Source organism: Cricetulus griseus, chromosome 2 (genome assembly GCF_003668045.3).
Source record: "Cricetulus griseus strain 17A/GY chromosome 2, alternate assembly CriGri-PICRH-1.0, whole genome shotgun sequence".
Taxonomy (NCBI): domain Eukaryota; kingdom Metazoa; phylum Chordata; class Mammalia; order Rodentia; family Cricetidae; genus Cricetulus; species Cricetulus griseus.
In genome coordinates, this window is record NC_048595.1 from 162,919,790 (window position 1) to 162,936,374 (window position 16,585).

The 16,585-nt window shown below is 43.1% G+C and overlaps 1 protein-coding gene across 1 annotated transcript in view; it reads left to right on the forward strand.

The window, feature by feature from the left end:
• Nucleotides 1-16,585, forward strand: part of Katnal2 (katanin catalytic subunit A1 like 2) — a 54,811-nt gene that overhangs the window by 6,748 nt on the left and 31,478 nt on the right. Inside the window, exons 2-6 of the mRNA XM_027397932.2 lie at nucleotides 4,964-5,034; nucleotides 6,393-6,559; nucleotides 8,055-8,094; nucleotides 13,486-13,600; nucleotides 14,697-14,792. Coding sequence (XP_027253733.1) covers nucleotides 4,964-5,034; nucleotides 6,393-6,559; nucleotides 8,055-8,094; nucleotides 13,486-13,600; nucleotides 14,697-14,792 — 489 coding nt within the window. The remainder of the gene's footprint in view (nucleotides 1-4,963; nucleotides 5,035-6,392; nucleotides 6,560-8,054; nucleotides 8,095-13,485; nucleotides 13,601-14,696; nucleotides 14,793-16,585) is intronic.

The following is a 16,585-nucleotide window of genomic DNA, read 5'->3' on the forward strand; positions in this document are numbered from 1 at the left end:
ATAGGAAGATTCTAAATTTCATCAGGGTATTGATTATATGTGTGTATATTTCTTACAACTCATTGATCTGGTCTGCCCCATTTTATGTGTATTTCTGTACCTGAGTGAAAGCCAGTGGAGAGCATCAGATACTGCGGTATTTGAGTAAGAATGGCTCCCATAGGCTCATAGATTTGAATGCTTATGGAGTGGCATTAGGAGGTGTGACCTTGTTGGAGGAAGTGTGTCATTGGGGGGTTTTAGACGCTCAAGCCAGACGTAGTGGCTTATTGTCTCTTCAAACTGCCTTCAGATCCAGATGTAGAACTTCCTGCCTCCTCTCCAGCACCATGTCTGTCTTTGTGCCACCATGCTTCCTGCCATGACAATAATGGACTAAGTCTCTGAAACTTAAGCCACCCCCAATTAAATGCTTCCTTTATAAGAGTTGCTGTGGTCATGTCTCTTCACAGCAATAGAAACCCTAACTAAGACAGATACCCTGAACTGGAGATGAAGGCAGTTGTGAGCAGCCTTGCATGGGTGTTGGGAATGGAAGCCAGGTCCTCTGCAAGAACAGCAAGTGCTCTTCACTGCTCAGCCAGCTCTCCATCCTCTCTGTATTCTTCAACTGAATACATTTTGTTGTGTATAAATGTTAGGATTAGCATAGTAGATTAAAAACAAGATTTATTTTTATTTGTGTGTGTGTGTGTGTGTGTGTGTGTGTGTGTGTGTGTGTGAGAGAGAGAGAGAGAGAGAGAGAGAGAGAGAGAGAGAGAGAGAGAGAGGGTATATATCATATGTATGCACCAGGCAGCTGTGAGAGGACTACTGTGAATTCTGGGAACTGAACTCAGGTCCTTTAGAAGAGCAGCAAGTGTTCTTAATAATTACAATAATTACGCTGTGCAGCTTCCATAGTTTTTTTGTTTGTTTGTTTGGTTTTTTTTGTTTTGTTTTTTTTTGTTTTTTCGAGACAGGGTTTTCTTGTGGCTTTGGAGGCTGTCCTGGGACTAGCTCTTGTAGACCAGGCTGTTCTCGAATTCACAGAGATCTGCCTGCCTCTGCTTCCTGAGTGCTGGGATTAAAGGCGTGCGCCACCACCTCCTGGCAGCAGCTTCCATAGTTTTATTTTTAGAAAAGACGTAATAATGGAAACAGGCTCAGGGCAGTAGCACACTTTTTAAATCCCGGGGCTTGGTAGACTGAGGTAGAAGGATCTACCTTTGAGAGTTCAAAGTTAACAGGGCTGCAAACAATAGCTTGTTTTTAGAATGTGTTGGCACATGTCTTCCTGTCTGTAATACTGTCACTCAGGGGACAGAGCAAGGGAATCCATGCAAGTTTGAGGACAGTCAGTTTCAAGTTACCTAGGGTTCCATAGTGAGAGACCTTGTCTCAAGAACGAACAGAAAAGTCTACAATAAAAAAGTTAGTGCCATTTTTCCCTACAATTGACCCTTTCCCAGTTTATTTACCTACGTTGTATGACACCTTTCACGGGGAGATCCAATGACACACACACACACACACACACACACACACACACACACACACACACACACACACACACACACACACACACTTGCTCCCCCAGAAAGGGAACCCATGCCAGACCAAAGTAATGAGTGCACTGCCGAAGTCCAGCTTGGTGAATGGATAAGTTTTTAAGATTTTACTGGATTATGGGTGAGGAGTTACTTAAAGGAGCAGAGATGAGCCCTTTCAAAGCAGCTGCATCGCTGCAGAGCCCACTCCAACGTAGGACTCTTGCAAGCTGCAAACCTGGAGCTCTCCGCACAGCTTGCAGGCAGTTCCATGCAGATCACAGAGAACATGCATACCTGTTTTTATGGTTCTAGCTTACTTTATTTACCTCTAAGATCTCCTGCTCCATTTGTCCTGCACTGTGCTCACTGTCCTGCCCCAGCAGTTGTTTTCTGCAACTGTCACTCTAGAAAGGGGCCCTAGTGACTCTTGCAAGTTTCAGCTTTTCCCAGACTTGTGAAGTTTGTTGACCTCCTGAGTCTTGTGAGCACAACCTCCCTCCTGGAGAGAGTGTTCCAATATGGAGGAAGCAACTACATAATTCTGTAGAAGAACAGCCACCAATAATGCCTTATCCCTTTGCATGTCATAATAGCATATATGTTTTTATATTTCTTTATACAGAAGGGAATTTCTTCATTCTTTGTCCTCTTATTTTGTTACCTACCTTGAAAATCTTTTTCTTAATTTTGCAAGACAATGGGCTTCATTATGACATTTTCATCCATGAATAGAATGAACTTTAAGTATATTCCCACCCTCATGTTGTCGGAGCTCTTTTAGCTTTTTTTCAAGGGACCTGACACCCAGATCCCAAATAAATATACACCGAGTCTGTTTTTAGCCAGTTTTCCTTATTTTAAATTAACCCATCTATCTTTCCTTCTTATTCCATGGGTGGCTGGGTAGTTGGCCCCTGATGTCCTCCTCTCCTGGCTCCTCTCTTCTTTGTTTCTCCTCCTATTTATGCTCTCTGCCTGCCAGCCCCACCTATCCTTGCTCCTGCCTCACTATTGGCCATTCAGCTCTTTATTAGGACCATCGGGTGTTTTAGACAAGCATAGTAACACAGCTTCACAGAGTTAAACAAAAGTCTCACACTGAAAATAATATTCCCCAACATTATAACCTTCTGTCTCATCAATTGTCTCCCTCCTACTAGGTTCCTTGATCTTCCTAAATTGTCTCTTTGTTTATTGAGTCAAGGTCTTGCTGTACAGCACAGACTAGCCCAATTCTTGCTAGCTAGCCTGGGCTGGATTGACCTTTCCACAGTCCTCCCGATTCAGCTTTCTGAGTGCTGGAATTACAGGCATGCACTACCTTATCCTGCTTTTTTTTTTTTTTTTTTTTAAATCTAGATTGTTTGGAGAGACCACATGACGTTTGTCTTTCTGATTTTGACTTACTTTGTTTAAGCATGATAATCTCCAGTTTTGCCCATTTTCCTGCAAACAATGAAATTGTGTTCTTATATTTATTCATAAAAATTAACATATAGTAAAATTTGTTCTCCTTGGAGTTTAGCTGCATGAGTTCTGACAAATGCATACAGCCATATAGCAACCCCAAGAGACAGATGGAGAATGGATCCGTCATCTCAGGAGGGTCCCTCAGGTCTTCCTTTATGCCTTAATTACAATATGTTGGATCCCACACCACACATTGTCCATTTCCCCACTGGTGGGCACTGACTCCATGACTTGTCTGTGGTGAATAATGTCTCCGTGAACATGGATGTGCAGGCATCTTATTATATTCTGACTTTGATTCTTTCAAGTCTATACTCAGGACTGGGGTAGCAGGTCATATTATAGCTTTATGTTTAGTTGGTTTTTGTTTCTGGTGCTTATCAAGTACACACGATTTCAGTTGAGGGAGGTGAAGGCATTCTGAAGATGCAGGTGGGGGTGCAAATATATGCAGTGCCTCTTACCTAAACACAGGTATGTATTTTACTACAATGGAGAGTAACTCAAAGAAAAAAAAAAAGTGGATGGGCGTGGTGGCTGGTGTCTGTAATTCTAGCACTTGGGAATTGGAGACAGGAGGATCAGAATTCAAGGTCATCCTGAACTACATAGGGAGTTTGAGGCCAGCCTGGGCTACATGCTCAAAAAAGAAAAAGGGAAAAGTACTACTGCCTTTTGAATCATTAATTATATGCATATTTTATTTTTATAACAACATTAGCTTTTAGAAAGCTATGAAAGTCATGTGTATCATGAGTGTTTGTATATAGATTTAATTTTCGAGACAGGGTTTCCTCAGACTCCCTCAAACTCCCCATGTAGCTGAGGATGACCTTGAATTTATGTCCTCTTGTGTCCATCCTTCAATTACAGGGATTCCACGGAGGTATTGGCTCATCCAGTTTTGGGTTTAAGGAAGTGCTGGGTCCAGCTCTCTGTGCATGCTAAGCAAGGACACTGCTAACTGACTACATCACCAGCCCATGTACATACAGTTCATGACATAAGTTGGACTACACAGAGGCCATTTATACACACACACACACACACACACACACACACACACACACACCTTACCTGTGGTCTCTTTAGATAAGGATAGTTATTTCCTATTAGGAGAAGTACTATTGGATATAGATATGTAGAGAATACACCAGGAAAATTTGAAATCTCAGAATATTAAATGTGCATATTAGCATGGCAAACAAAGGCAAATTCATCCAGTGGATGATGACCTTCTTATGCTAGAATTTCCCTTTACTGGCTCTGCTCCTCTCAGTGGCCAGTCTGGGTGCTTGATGTATGGTCATGGCTTGCTGGAATCCTTAACTGAGTTCAGGAACCCGGTTGGACTCTGAGTGAATTAAAGATATATTACCATATGCATGTGTGTTGTCAAGCTGATTTCTACAACACAAGCTTATTTTACTTTTAAAATTTATCTTACTGTTTTGTTTGTATGGGTCTTTTGCCTGCTTATATGTCTGTGCACCATGTGCATGAAGTACCCCTGCAGGCCAGAAGAGGGCATTGGCTCTCCCAGGATTAGATTTTGTGAACCCTCAAGTAGCTGCTAGGGATCAAACACGGGCCCCCTGGAATGCCATTTTTCCAGCCCCCACAAGTTTATTTTGTAACCACATTCTTTAACCTGGTCTAAATAGCAGGGGTATGTATATTTATTTCCTTCTGGTTTTAGGCAGTAAAAGGCTGGCTAGCTTGGCAGTGAGTTCAACTAGTCATGTGTCATCCTAATTCAAGTCATTGTCTCTTAGATTTACTGATAAGGAGCTAGACTGAAGAAGAAAACAACTTTATGCAGCCTCTGAGACCATAGAGGCTGGCCGGCCTTTAAGACAGGCTGCCCAGTTTTGACAGATGGCCTCTCCCTCTAAGCCATTATTTCTATAAAGCACCACTGTGTCCTGATGTCCCATCTAAATTTTCCTCTTTGTTCACAGTATGAGATGAGAACAGAAGCTCGGCGAAAAAATCTCCTCATCTTGATTTTGCATTATTTAACACAAGAAGGGTATGTTACCAGACGTTTATGATGATGCCTCTCCTCTCTGACCCTGCAGAAGCAGAGACTAAACATTAGTTTTACAACAGTTTCATATTTACAGAAAATGAGCAGAAAGTATAGTGAATCCCTGTACTCTTTCCCCCAATCTGTTTCCTATCTTACTATTACTAATATTACTATTGTTATGATAATATTATTACTTGCAGTGTTGGCAGTGGACCCCAGGAAAGCACTCTACAACTGAACTCCATCCCAGCCCCTTATTGTTAACATCTTGAATTAATGTAGTTAATTTGTTATAACTGATGAGCTTGTGGTAATACAATGACATTCACCACAGCAACAAAATATAACCAAATTGGCTAAAAATGAGGAAAGGCAACCCAAAGACAGTTTCTTTTCTTTTTTTTTTTCACATGCAAACAGCTACCTGAAAATTTATTTTTCTCTTTAATGGCAAGCAGTGGTGAGTGCAGAAGTCCACCCTAGCCATGGGAAAGTTGAACAGGACCTGTGGTACATTGTTCATATATAACTTATTGTCCCAGCTACTTGTATGTCAACTTGACACAAGTGAGAATCGTTTGGGAAGAGGGACCCTTGGTTGAGAAGAAGCCTCCATAAGAGTGGTCTGTAAAGCTGGGCAATGGTGGTGCACACCTTTAATCCCAGCACTCGGGAGCAGAGGCAGGCAGATCGCTGTGAGTTCGAGGCCAGTCTGGTCTCCAGAGCAAGTGTCAGGACAGGCTCCAAATCTAAACAGAGAAACCCTGTCTTAAAAAACAAAAAAAAAAAAAAAAAAAAAAAAAAAAAAAAAAAAGAGTGCCCTGTAGGGAAGCCAAAGACAGTTTCTTAATTGACTTAAGCACTTTCAAAATTGTTTTAGACAATGATAACATCACTGGATGTCACTAGAAGCAGGTAGCTTCCAGACAGAACTGTTGGGAATGACAGTATTTGAATATATTTAACATGTGGTTCAGTTACATGTCTGTAATCTCAGGGCTTCAGGGACTGGTATAGGAGGATCATTCATTCTAAGACAGTTTGAACTATGTAGTGAAACCTTATCCCTAAAACAACCAATCAAAACCAAAATCACTGGCAACCAAAAGAGAACCCTCTCCCCCTGCCAGTGCAACAATATTAAAAACCTAAACCAAGAAAACAAAATCCACCCCCTCTCAAAAAAAATGCTATGTAAGTTTCCTTACTCTAGAAAAATCTCTTCCACAGTAGTTTTTCTGTAATTGCTGCTTCCTGTTTGCTTGCTCTTTGTGTTGACTCTCTTTGGATCTGCAGCCCCTGTTTGCTTTTATTCTTTACACCCAGACTTAATCTTTTCTCTTGTGTAAAACTGCCAGCTACATCGATGCTGCTAATGCTTTGGAGGAAGAGACTAAGTTGGGATTACGGCGCTTTGAAGTCTGTGACAATGTTGACCTGGAAACAATTTTGATGGAATATGAGAGCTATTATTTTGTAAAGTTCCAGAAGTACCCCAAAATGGTTAAGAAGGCGCCAGACCCAGGTACATAGCTTTGTGCTAGAAATGTTGCTTTATTCCATTGTTAAGAATGGTGTTTCTGCTGGACGTTGGTGGCTCACGCCTTTAATCCCAGCACTCAGGAGGCAGAGAGGAACCCTGTCTTGAAAAACCAAAAAAGAAAAAAAAAAAAAAAGAATGGTGTTTCTGGTGGCTCACATCTGTAACCCCAATATCAGGGAAGTGGGGTGAGCAGATTGGCCTGTCCCTCTCCCAACAAAAGGTGTTCCCAGGAACATGGATAGATGGTATTCTTCTGTGCCTAGAAAGATAGACCAGAAAGATCTGGAGCTGGTCTCAGACCCAGAATTGGCCAGTCAAACATGAGTGCCTGGATTCTGACATCCTTAGTCTTGTTGATATTTGTCTAGGACTATGTTTTAGGGTAATGAGAGCAAAGCCCCAGTGTATTGCAGGTGCTCTTTAGAAGAAAGACCAGCATTGACTTCTGGAGTGATGGAAAGGGCTGTTGGAAGACAATAAATGACAAAAGACGTCTTCTTGTTAGGAAGACCTATTATCTATCTTGAAAATAACATGGAAATGAGTATTGGTGAAGCTAATAGCTCATGTATAGATAATGAAATGCTTTTGAAAGCCATCAATCCAGATGGTGATCAATAGAATGCAAAGACCCAGGATAGGTCAGCAGTCAGAGGGAGGCTCTGAAGCCAAGGTCCTAGGCTTGTAGTAACATTGACTTAGAAGTCTGTAAGTAGGGGAAGTAATTACAAACCAGGGGAGATCATTGTCCTGTTTACAAGGCACTTGCTAAGCCACAGATGTTAACATTTCATGTAGGGACCAGGAAACAGAGAAGAACATCAATTAAAAATAGCCAGGGCCAAATCTAGACTTGGAAGAGGTCTGTGATTTTAATTTTCTCTAAGCTATCTTCCAGTGAAGGGCTCAGAGCTCAGAGATTTGGCTAGTTGTTTGATCTGGTCACTGGCTCCGACACAGGGACAAGCCCCATTCTCAAAGAACTGATCTCTAGATGGGCTGCTCCCATCTTGCTTGGCACTCATTTTCCCCTGTGATACTGAACACAGTGGTTTAACTCTAAAGGTCAGTTGGCAGATGTGACTCAGTAAATATTCCTGTCAGACTCATGCAATTCTGGAGTGCTATGTGACCCAGAAAAACAATGGCATGGAAACTCCATGGAATGGCAAGCCATAAAGCCAGCCTATAGTGGCTATTGCTCCCACAACATGGGGTCTGAGACACATTTACTAACTGAGGCCTGGATGTCTTTCTCTTCATGACTCTTAAATACCTGAGAAGCTCTGACCACCTTCTGTTACCTGTTCCCCACACTGCTCATTAAAATAGCTGTCTGGTCCAGAAGGCTTATTAAAATAGCTGTCTGGTCCAGAAGGCTGAACATAAGAACACCGTGAAAGAAAAATGTACCTGAAAGTTTGTTTGCTCTCTCTTAAGACTAAATTCTCCCCCCATGTTTGTTTTTCCCTAATAGAAAATAATTCAACACCAAGAAATGGAGTGAAGAACAGAAGGTAAAGTGATTCATCTTGATCAACTTAACTTTCTCCTTTCTTCCTTCCCTTCCTTTCTCCCTTCCTTACCTCCTTCCTTCCTTTATTTTTTTTTCTTTTTTGAGACAGAATCTCTCTATACAGCCCTGGATTTCAACTTCCTCTGTAGACCAGGCTGGTCTTGAACTCACAAAGGGTTCACATGCCTCTGCCTCCTGAATGATAGGATTAAAGGCATGTACCACTATGCCAAGCCCAGTCAACTTAACTCTTAAGAGTCTGTGGTATCTACTTCCTAAAGAGTCACCTGTGCAGCTCCATGACTGTCTAGCAGCAATACCAGACTGAGGCCATGTGACCTTAGAGTCCCCTTTTGTCAACATTGCCTGGACTTAAGAGTCTCCCAGGTCTCTGAAAATTATGATCAGTGATATCCAGTCTTTCTCAGCCATATGGCTTGGAAAGTCTGGATCTCCAAAGTTAAAAGATTGACACCCAGTTCTCACCACTGCTTTTTATAAGGAAAGAGCAGATTCTGGCATATTCCCCAGTGTTGGCTGACTTGGGGCAGCAGCGACTGTAAGTTTTTGCTAGTGTAAAAAAGCCAAAAGCTCAACATACATGAAAAAACAAAAAAGAAGCCAAAAGCTTAGGGGAAGATGTAAGTGCCATTCTCGAAGGAACTGCACACTCATTTAGGAAATGAAAAACATTGTTTTCTAAATCTTAGAATGTGCCAGAGAAAGGAAACTTAGATTGAGATAAGTGCTTAGGTCTTGAGAGGTGGGCATTCTGTAGGCCCCATTGAGTGTCTCAGTTTGTGAATTCAGTTCCCCGTATCCAGCCTGAGAAGGAAGAACCCAGAGACCTCACCAGGGCCAGTAGGCATCATCTCTGCTAGGCATTATCTACCTTAGGCATCATCTGTAACAGGGGCTGGATAGAGCCATGCATTCTTCAGAACAGTTCTGGCTGAGGCCACCACTACTTTGCACTGTCTTTTAGGGACAGTGTCACTGCACTGTCTTGATGGAGGTGCTATTGCCTTATCTATAGTTTCCATAACTATAGATATCAGTCTCTGGTGATAAATGATGACAACTTGTGAGTAGCAACAGTGAGGGCATTTTCAGAGGCCAGCTTTGGAATGTACTTGGGCTCTGATTGCTTTTCAGTACATTCATGCCTGCTGTGTGCTTAGGATACTTCACCTGGTAGATAATCAGTGAGCGGAGGAAAGGAAGGTAGGTAGTGGCATGTGTGCCACTTGGGTTTTCCTCAATTCTTCTGAGTTGATGTCTGTATATGACAAGCACAAAGGTTGAACACCAAATGGTTAGTCAGGGAGGAGAATCAGGAAAACAATGGACAGTGTTTCTGGCCACTGTGGGATTTTTTTTAAAAGATTTTTATTTTTATTCATGTGTGAGAGTGTTTTAACTACATGTAAGTATGTGCACTATGTATGTGCACCGCATCTGTGCAGTGCCCACAGAGTCCAGAAGAGGGCACTAGATCCTCTGGAGCTGGAGTTACAGGCAGTAGTGATCTCCCCAACATGGGTGCTTGGACTGAACTCAGGTTCTTTGAAAGACCAGCAAGTGTTCTTGGCCACTGAACCATCTCTGCAGCTGCTCTGGGCACAGTTTTATGTGAGATACTTGCTCAGTAACAGGGTGTGTCATCAGGTTGGCTATCAGTCATCCAAGTGCTCTTTCCTGATTTTGTGCCTCACACGAGAGATTTCTCCCAGTTATGGATTTGGTGATGAGTCAAGGAAGGGAAGTTATTGAATGAGACAGGTGACAGAATTGGGGTCCCAAAAGGCTCGAGAATTTGTGGGATGGGCCTATGATAATGGAATTTGATGGAATAAGGTTCAGTCTCTAACAAGTAGCTTCCCCATTGCAAAATCTGAGACCTAGAAATCAAGTTAACAGTAGGGCAGCACCTCTTGAGTGAAGTGTGATGTGGTCTCGGGCCTTATCAATAGAAAAACAGTCCAAAAAGTAGGAGATTAGTTTACTCTGGTCTAAAGACAGTGGGCAAAGAGTAGCTAGCCAAGACAAGAAGGAATCTGGGAGCCAGGTGACTTTAGCAGTGACAGGAGCACCTTCGGGTGTTCGGGTAGAAAACAGAACAGCCCACATCTCCTTTACCCTCCTAAGGGCTAAAGTTAGTTGTTTTCTCACTACCGCAACCAAATACCCAGCAGAAAGCAGCTGGGAGGAGGAGAGGATTATTTTGGCCTAGAAGAATGTATTCTGTCATGGTGGAAAAAGCACGGTGGCAGGAGTGACTTTGTCTGTGGCACTGGCCAGGGAGCAGAAAAAGGACAATTGGCTTTCTCCTTTTTCTTGTTTTAATTCTAGAACCCTAACCCATAGGATGCTGTTTAACAAGTATTTTTTTGTCCTGATAGCCAGCTCCCAAATCATGACATAGAGACTTGGTCTTAGTTTAGGCTTGTTCCTAGCTGGCTTTTTTTTTTTTTTTAAGATTTTATTTTATTTATTATGCATACAGTCTTGTGCCTGTATGCCAGCAGAGGGCACCAGATCTCATTCAACATGGTTGTGAGCCACCATGTGGTTGCTGGGAATTGAACTCAGGACCTCTGGAAGAACAGTCAGTGCTCTTAACCGCTGAGCCATCTCTCCAGCCCCCTAACTGGCTCTTATAATTTAAACCAACCCAATTTATATTCATCTGTGTTCTATCACATGGATTCATCTCTCTTCCATCTTGCACCTTCTGTTTCCTCTCTATGTCTCCTGGCTTCTCCACTCACTTGGGTGCATCTCCTACTTCTCTCTCTCTGCCCAGAAGTCCCACCTATACCTCCTGCCTCACTATTGGCCTTTCAGCTCTTTATTAAACCAGTCACAGCAGGGCATCTTCACACAGTGTACAGATACCCACAACAATGTTGCTGCTTCCCTTCTCAGTTTAATTTCTCTGAAAACAGCCTCACAGGCATGCCCCAAGATGTGCCTTAGGTGTTTCTTTTTTATTTTATGTTTATGAGTGTTTTGCCTTCATGTGTATGTGTGCACTACATGTGTGCAGTGCTTGCAGAAGGCAATGAATCCTCTGGAACTGTAGTTACAATTAGGAGATACCGCATGAGTACTGGGGAAGGTCACTGAGCTACCTCTCCTGCCCCTCACCAGGTGTTTCTTAATTCGGTCAAGTTCACAACTCTAGCAAGAGGCTGGACCTTCTCTGTAGAATTCTCCTGAGCCAGGACTGATGGGTAAAGTTAAAGCAGAAGAAGTTGGGTTCTATATTCAGAAACATTTTATAATCACTGGTGCTTTTGTCTGGAGTCATAGTAAAGCAAACTTCATGGCTCATTTTGCTGTTAGTGGAAAATCAGAATGGGAAGACAGGAGTTCTGGTTCTTGGAGAGACCCAAATGGATGTTGAGATTTGTGTGTGTGTGTGTGTGTGTGTGTGTGTACGTGTGCATGTGTGTGTATTATCTATAACTTCATTTAAAGCAATCCTATTAGTAGAGTTTGCATGTATAAAATGCTTGATATTCATTTCATGATTCTTTCATTTTTGTTCCAGCAGAAGGCCTGAGAGACAGATTATCTTATGTCTAAGTTAGAGATGAAAAAAAGATGCCCTAGGAATGATCCGTGTCCAGTTCTAATGAGTAGGATATTCGAGTGTGGACACTAGTAGTATTGTTGACATGGTAGTTATACGAGAGATGATCAACTTTTCCTTTTGGTAATGAATTGGAACTGAGACAGAGCTGTCTGAGATCATTTAGAACATGAGAGCCACTCCTCCAGTGAACTTCCTGCAGATACCTTTCAAAGAGCTGAGAGAAGAGAGCAGCTTTTGGTGACCTCCTAAGAAGGCCCTGCATGTCTCTGACCTTGTCTTCCATTACAAAATGCAAACATCCCATTACCATTTTTTTTTTTTTTGTCTATTGATGAGGATGTGCAAACAAATTAGTTCTGCCCTTGTGGCAATGTGTAACACATTCAAATGTGTGTGCTGTACTATCATGACATCCACAAGCAGACTCCCTTTATCCCTTCCCTTCCTATAAACCCCATCTTTACCACAGTTAGCCACTCTTCTGATTTCCAGCCCTGTCAATGTGTTTTTTCAGAAATGAATATACTGATGAGAAATCATTTTGCAAAGCTGAGTGACTTGTGACAGTAGACTTGGGCCAAGTTCTGCCCTCCCTTCAAAATGTTTTATTATTTATTTATGTGTATCTGTGTGTAGTTACCTGTAAAGGCTAGAAGAGGGTGTCCGATCCTCTGGAGATGGAGTTACAGGCAGTTGTGAACTGCCTGATACTGGTTCTGAGGACCAAACTCAGGTCCTTTGGAAGAGCATCCAGTGCTCTTAACCACTGTGCCATCGCTCCAGCCTGTAGGCCCTTTGATGATTTTGATGCTAAGAGATATTTTACACAGAGGAAGTATATTCAGTATACAGGGTTACAACCCACACAGAGCCCTTGATCTTCTGACATTTCATAACTTGAATGGAAGGACTGTTTCTTCCCTCCACCCACACATTTCCCTGGTCCGATGGAGATGTTAACAATTGGAGTATTCTTCTAAACCAGGGGTTCTCAACCTTCCTAATATTTAGATCCTTTAATACTGTTCCTCATGTTGTGGTGACCCCCAACCACAAAATTATTGTCATTGCTACTTCATAATTGCAATCTTGCTACTGTTATGAATCATAATGTAAATATCTGATAAGCAGGATATCTGATATGTGACCCCTGTTGACTCCCAAAAGGGCTGAGGCCCACAGGTTGAGAACTGATGTTCTAAAGCAATATTTGTTGCTGCTTTGTTTGTTTGTTTGTTTGTTTTGTTTTTTTGTTTTTGTTTTTTGTTTTGTTTTGTTTTGTTTTTCGAGACAGGGTTTCTCTGTGTAGCTTTGGAGCCTATCCTGGCACTTGCTCTGGAGACCAGGCTGGCCTCGAACTCACAGAGATCCACCTGCCTGTGCCTCCCGAGTGCTGGGATTAAAGGCGTGCGCCACCAACTCCCGGTTGTTGCTTTTTTTTTTTTTTAAGATTTAAAAAAAAATATATTATTCTTATGGTGGGTTTTTGAGAACTAAAGCAACCTGTTAAAGTGAGGAAACTCTGTGTTGTGAAAGAGAATGGAAGAGGGTACATTGGGCCTATGGGAGGGTTGGGCACTCTAGCTTAGTTGGGAAGAGCCTAGTGAGCAGACAGGAGGGAGTGGAGCCACGTGAGATGGAGCCAGTAAATGGTCAGAGAGAAGTGCCTCATTGTGCTGTGTCTAACATATGTCTAACAAGAACTTCTTTAATTGTGTTACACTAGTTATTTACTTACCTTGAATTAAATGCTTAGAATATTTCCCTGAAGGTTTTTGTTTCCTTCCTTAGGGTGACGAATGACAATTGTCAAAATCTCCCCAGGATAAATCAACAGAAGCCTAGACCCAAAACCTCAGTAGGGAAGACAGGGGACACCAAATTTGTCAAGGAACATTCTAAACAGGTCGAGATGACTGCTTGATGTCGGTAATACCACACTTGGCTGATATGTGGCCTCAAGAAAAATAGCTTATTTACTTGTTTTTTGAAGTTCTTTTTAAAAATTGCTGTATGAGTTAGTTAACCTGTAGAAGTCGCTGAATACTGTAGATTTACTGTTAGTATGCTGGAGCAAAAGAAAAAAACAAAAGAAAGAAAAGAAAAAATGGACAAGTTCCTAGATTTGCCAGCTCCTTCTCTAGCTTCAGCTCGGGGGGGGGGGGGGGGGGGTACTGGATGGTGTTGGGCTGACTGGTAAGATTCTCATAGCTGAGATTAGTGCAGGAAGCAGGTCTTCCCATCCAAACATGTCCTCCAGTCCCCAGTGTGGTCCAGGAACAGTCAGAGATACAGCTGGGCCTCAGCATCTCCTGCTGGGCTTTTGCAGAGAGCATAGGCTTAGTCCTCACCCCCGTACCTCAACACTAGACTTTGTAGAAGGGAGGGTAGCAAGAGAAGTGGGCCCAGCAGATGGGCGAAATCAATGTTCCTGCCTCAGGAGCTCTACATTCAGAACCTTCTTGTCTAGGATAGAACATTCCAGAGAAAGGACCAGTGGGAACGGAGAGAAGCAGCAGAAAATGCTAATGCTGAGGACTAGTGGGATGGAAAAAACAGATCATGGGATTCAGTTGGCTGGCAGAGGGTCTATGGCTGTGCCCAAGGCAGAAAGGAGGTGAGGCGGACAAGTGAGCTCCACAAGAGGCTGGGTGACTGTGCTGAAATGCCAGAATCAGCCAGCCCTGGCTAGAGGAGAAAAGACAAGCCAGAAAGACATGTGGGAGTGGGCTGAGGATGGGTGTTTTTCCACAGGCAGCGCTGCTCAGAGACCATGGCCTGGAGTCTTCTCGGCCTTTGGGATTAGCCCCTTCCTCATGGCTCGGGTACATGGTTAATTCATCCTGGAAATCTAAACAAAATTGACTAGATCACCATTTTACAGAAGCTGGTCTCCAGCATTTGGTTTTGCATTGCAGGGGGGAGGGCGGGGGACAGGCAGGCAGAGCCAGGGTCGCAGCTGCTTCCATGTCTAGCTTCTCACAGTCTTCCTTTTTCTTCAGGAGAGTGAAAATAACACCCCAATAGACAGTGCTGACTTTGGCCTGAACATATCAAAAATCCACAAAGACAGCACAGAGAAGCCTCACCCACGAAGAGTAAGTGGAACTCAGGTTGGAAAGGAGAGTTTGTCTCTCTCTAGGAAAAGGAAAAGGAAGCACATGATTTTTGCCAAACATGAAAGTGAAAACAAAAGTATGAAATGTTGGCTGTGAGGTAAGCAGAGAGGAAGATCCCGTGAGGATGGGAAACCAGAATGCGGCTCTGATCTGCTCTTACCTTTTTGGAAGGATGCCCTAGAGTGGTCCTTCTCTTGGGACAACCATCTCCTCATTTGCAAATAAACGGAGTTCAGAATAGAGAGGGTTCTATGTTCCTTTCCACTTTAAGCATCCCGTGATTAGCTGGGGTGTAATCAGGTGGTAGAGTGTTTGCCTGCCATCCATAAAACCCTGCATTTGCTTCCAGCATCAGAAGCGGTTAAGAAAACACAGAGAACCCTGTGATGACAGTGACAAACAATGGTGTGCTGCATTACAGTAGCCAGCAAGGACAGCCCTGAGGGTCCCATGTGCATTTGTTTTCTGGCCCTGCTGAGTGAGGGTGGTTGTTCAATGCCCCTCTGCTTGGAAACATGCCTCCACCACTCTAAACTTGTGTGACAATTTGTGAACCATGAAGATGAGTTGGTTTAGAGCTAGTCCTGTGCTCAGTAGATATTTCTGCTCTCCTTCTCCTCCTTTTCTTCCTCCTTGTCCTTTCCCTCCTCCTCCTTTTGTTTTTTTTGAGACAGGGTCTCACTAGCTGGCATAGAGCTCACAATATAGACTAGAGTGGCCTCAAACTCCCAGAGATCCACCTGCCTCTGTCTCCCAAAAGCTGGAATTAAAGCACCACTAGCTCTTTCAACCCTTTTTCTGATGAAACTCAGGTCTGGCTTTGTAAATAATAGTTTCTCCAAGAGAAAAGTACCATATGGCGTGGATATAACAGGTAGGGTTAGTGGACCTTTGGCAAGGAGGTGCACCTCAAGGTCCTCCTGAGGGACCCTCTAGGCTGTCCTTCCTTAACTCTTCTCCCTCAGTTAAGTTGTTGAACCACGGGCTGCTGGGTTAGTTCTGGCTTGCCGTGTAGACAAACTAATTGCAGTAGTGTATGCTGGAAGGGCTACCAGGCCCACTGACCGGCAAAGCATGGGGACTTCATTATGGGCCTGCATGGGCTCCCTGGCAGGCCTCAGGGAACTGACTGCTGTAGGAGATGATGAATTTGCCTCCCACCAGAAATTGTCCCTTGTTAGTCCTCATTGCCTTCGACAAATTCTTAGTCTCCTGTGGTATACCTAGCAGTTTTGTGGCTTTAGTCTCTTGTGAATGCCTCACACTGATATAAATGGGTACCTCTGTGTAAGTCACAAGGAAGGGACTATTTAACCCAGCACTTAACCTTTGAAATAGTCTGGCTATAAATTCTGTTTCTAGTAGAAATGGCTTCAGGGTAAAAGATAGATTCTTTTTCCCTCCTTCATTTTCAAATGTGCATGGGTTGAGTGGCATGGAGTTTTACCCTTGGGGGATCTCTCGTCACTAAATTAAGGACTCTAGCTTGGGATTCTGGTGCCTTGCTGAAATCTCTAAAGTATGTTGTCCTTTGGAGCACAGGCTTGGGAGTCAGCTTGCCCAAGTCCACAGTGCCACAGTGGTCAGGTTGTGGTCAAGCCTTGTGGTTTTTGTTTTTGTTAATCTGTAAAATGGAAACATAATACTGCCTGCTTTAAATGTGAGAATGAAGGGAGGTCCTCGTGTCTTCCCTACCACTGGTGATTAAGTATTGTAGGTGCGTCTTACCTGCTCTGTTGATGTCCTGTCCTGACTCTAAGGGAAACAATACC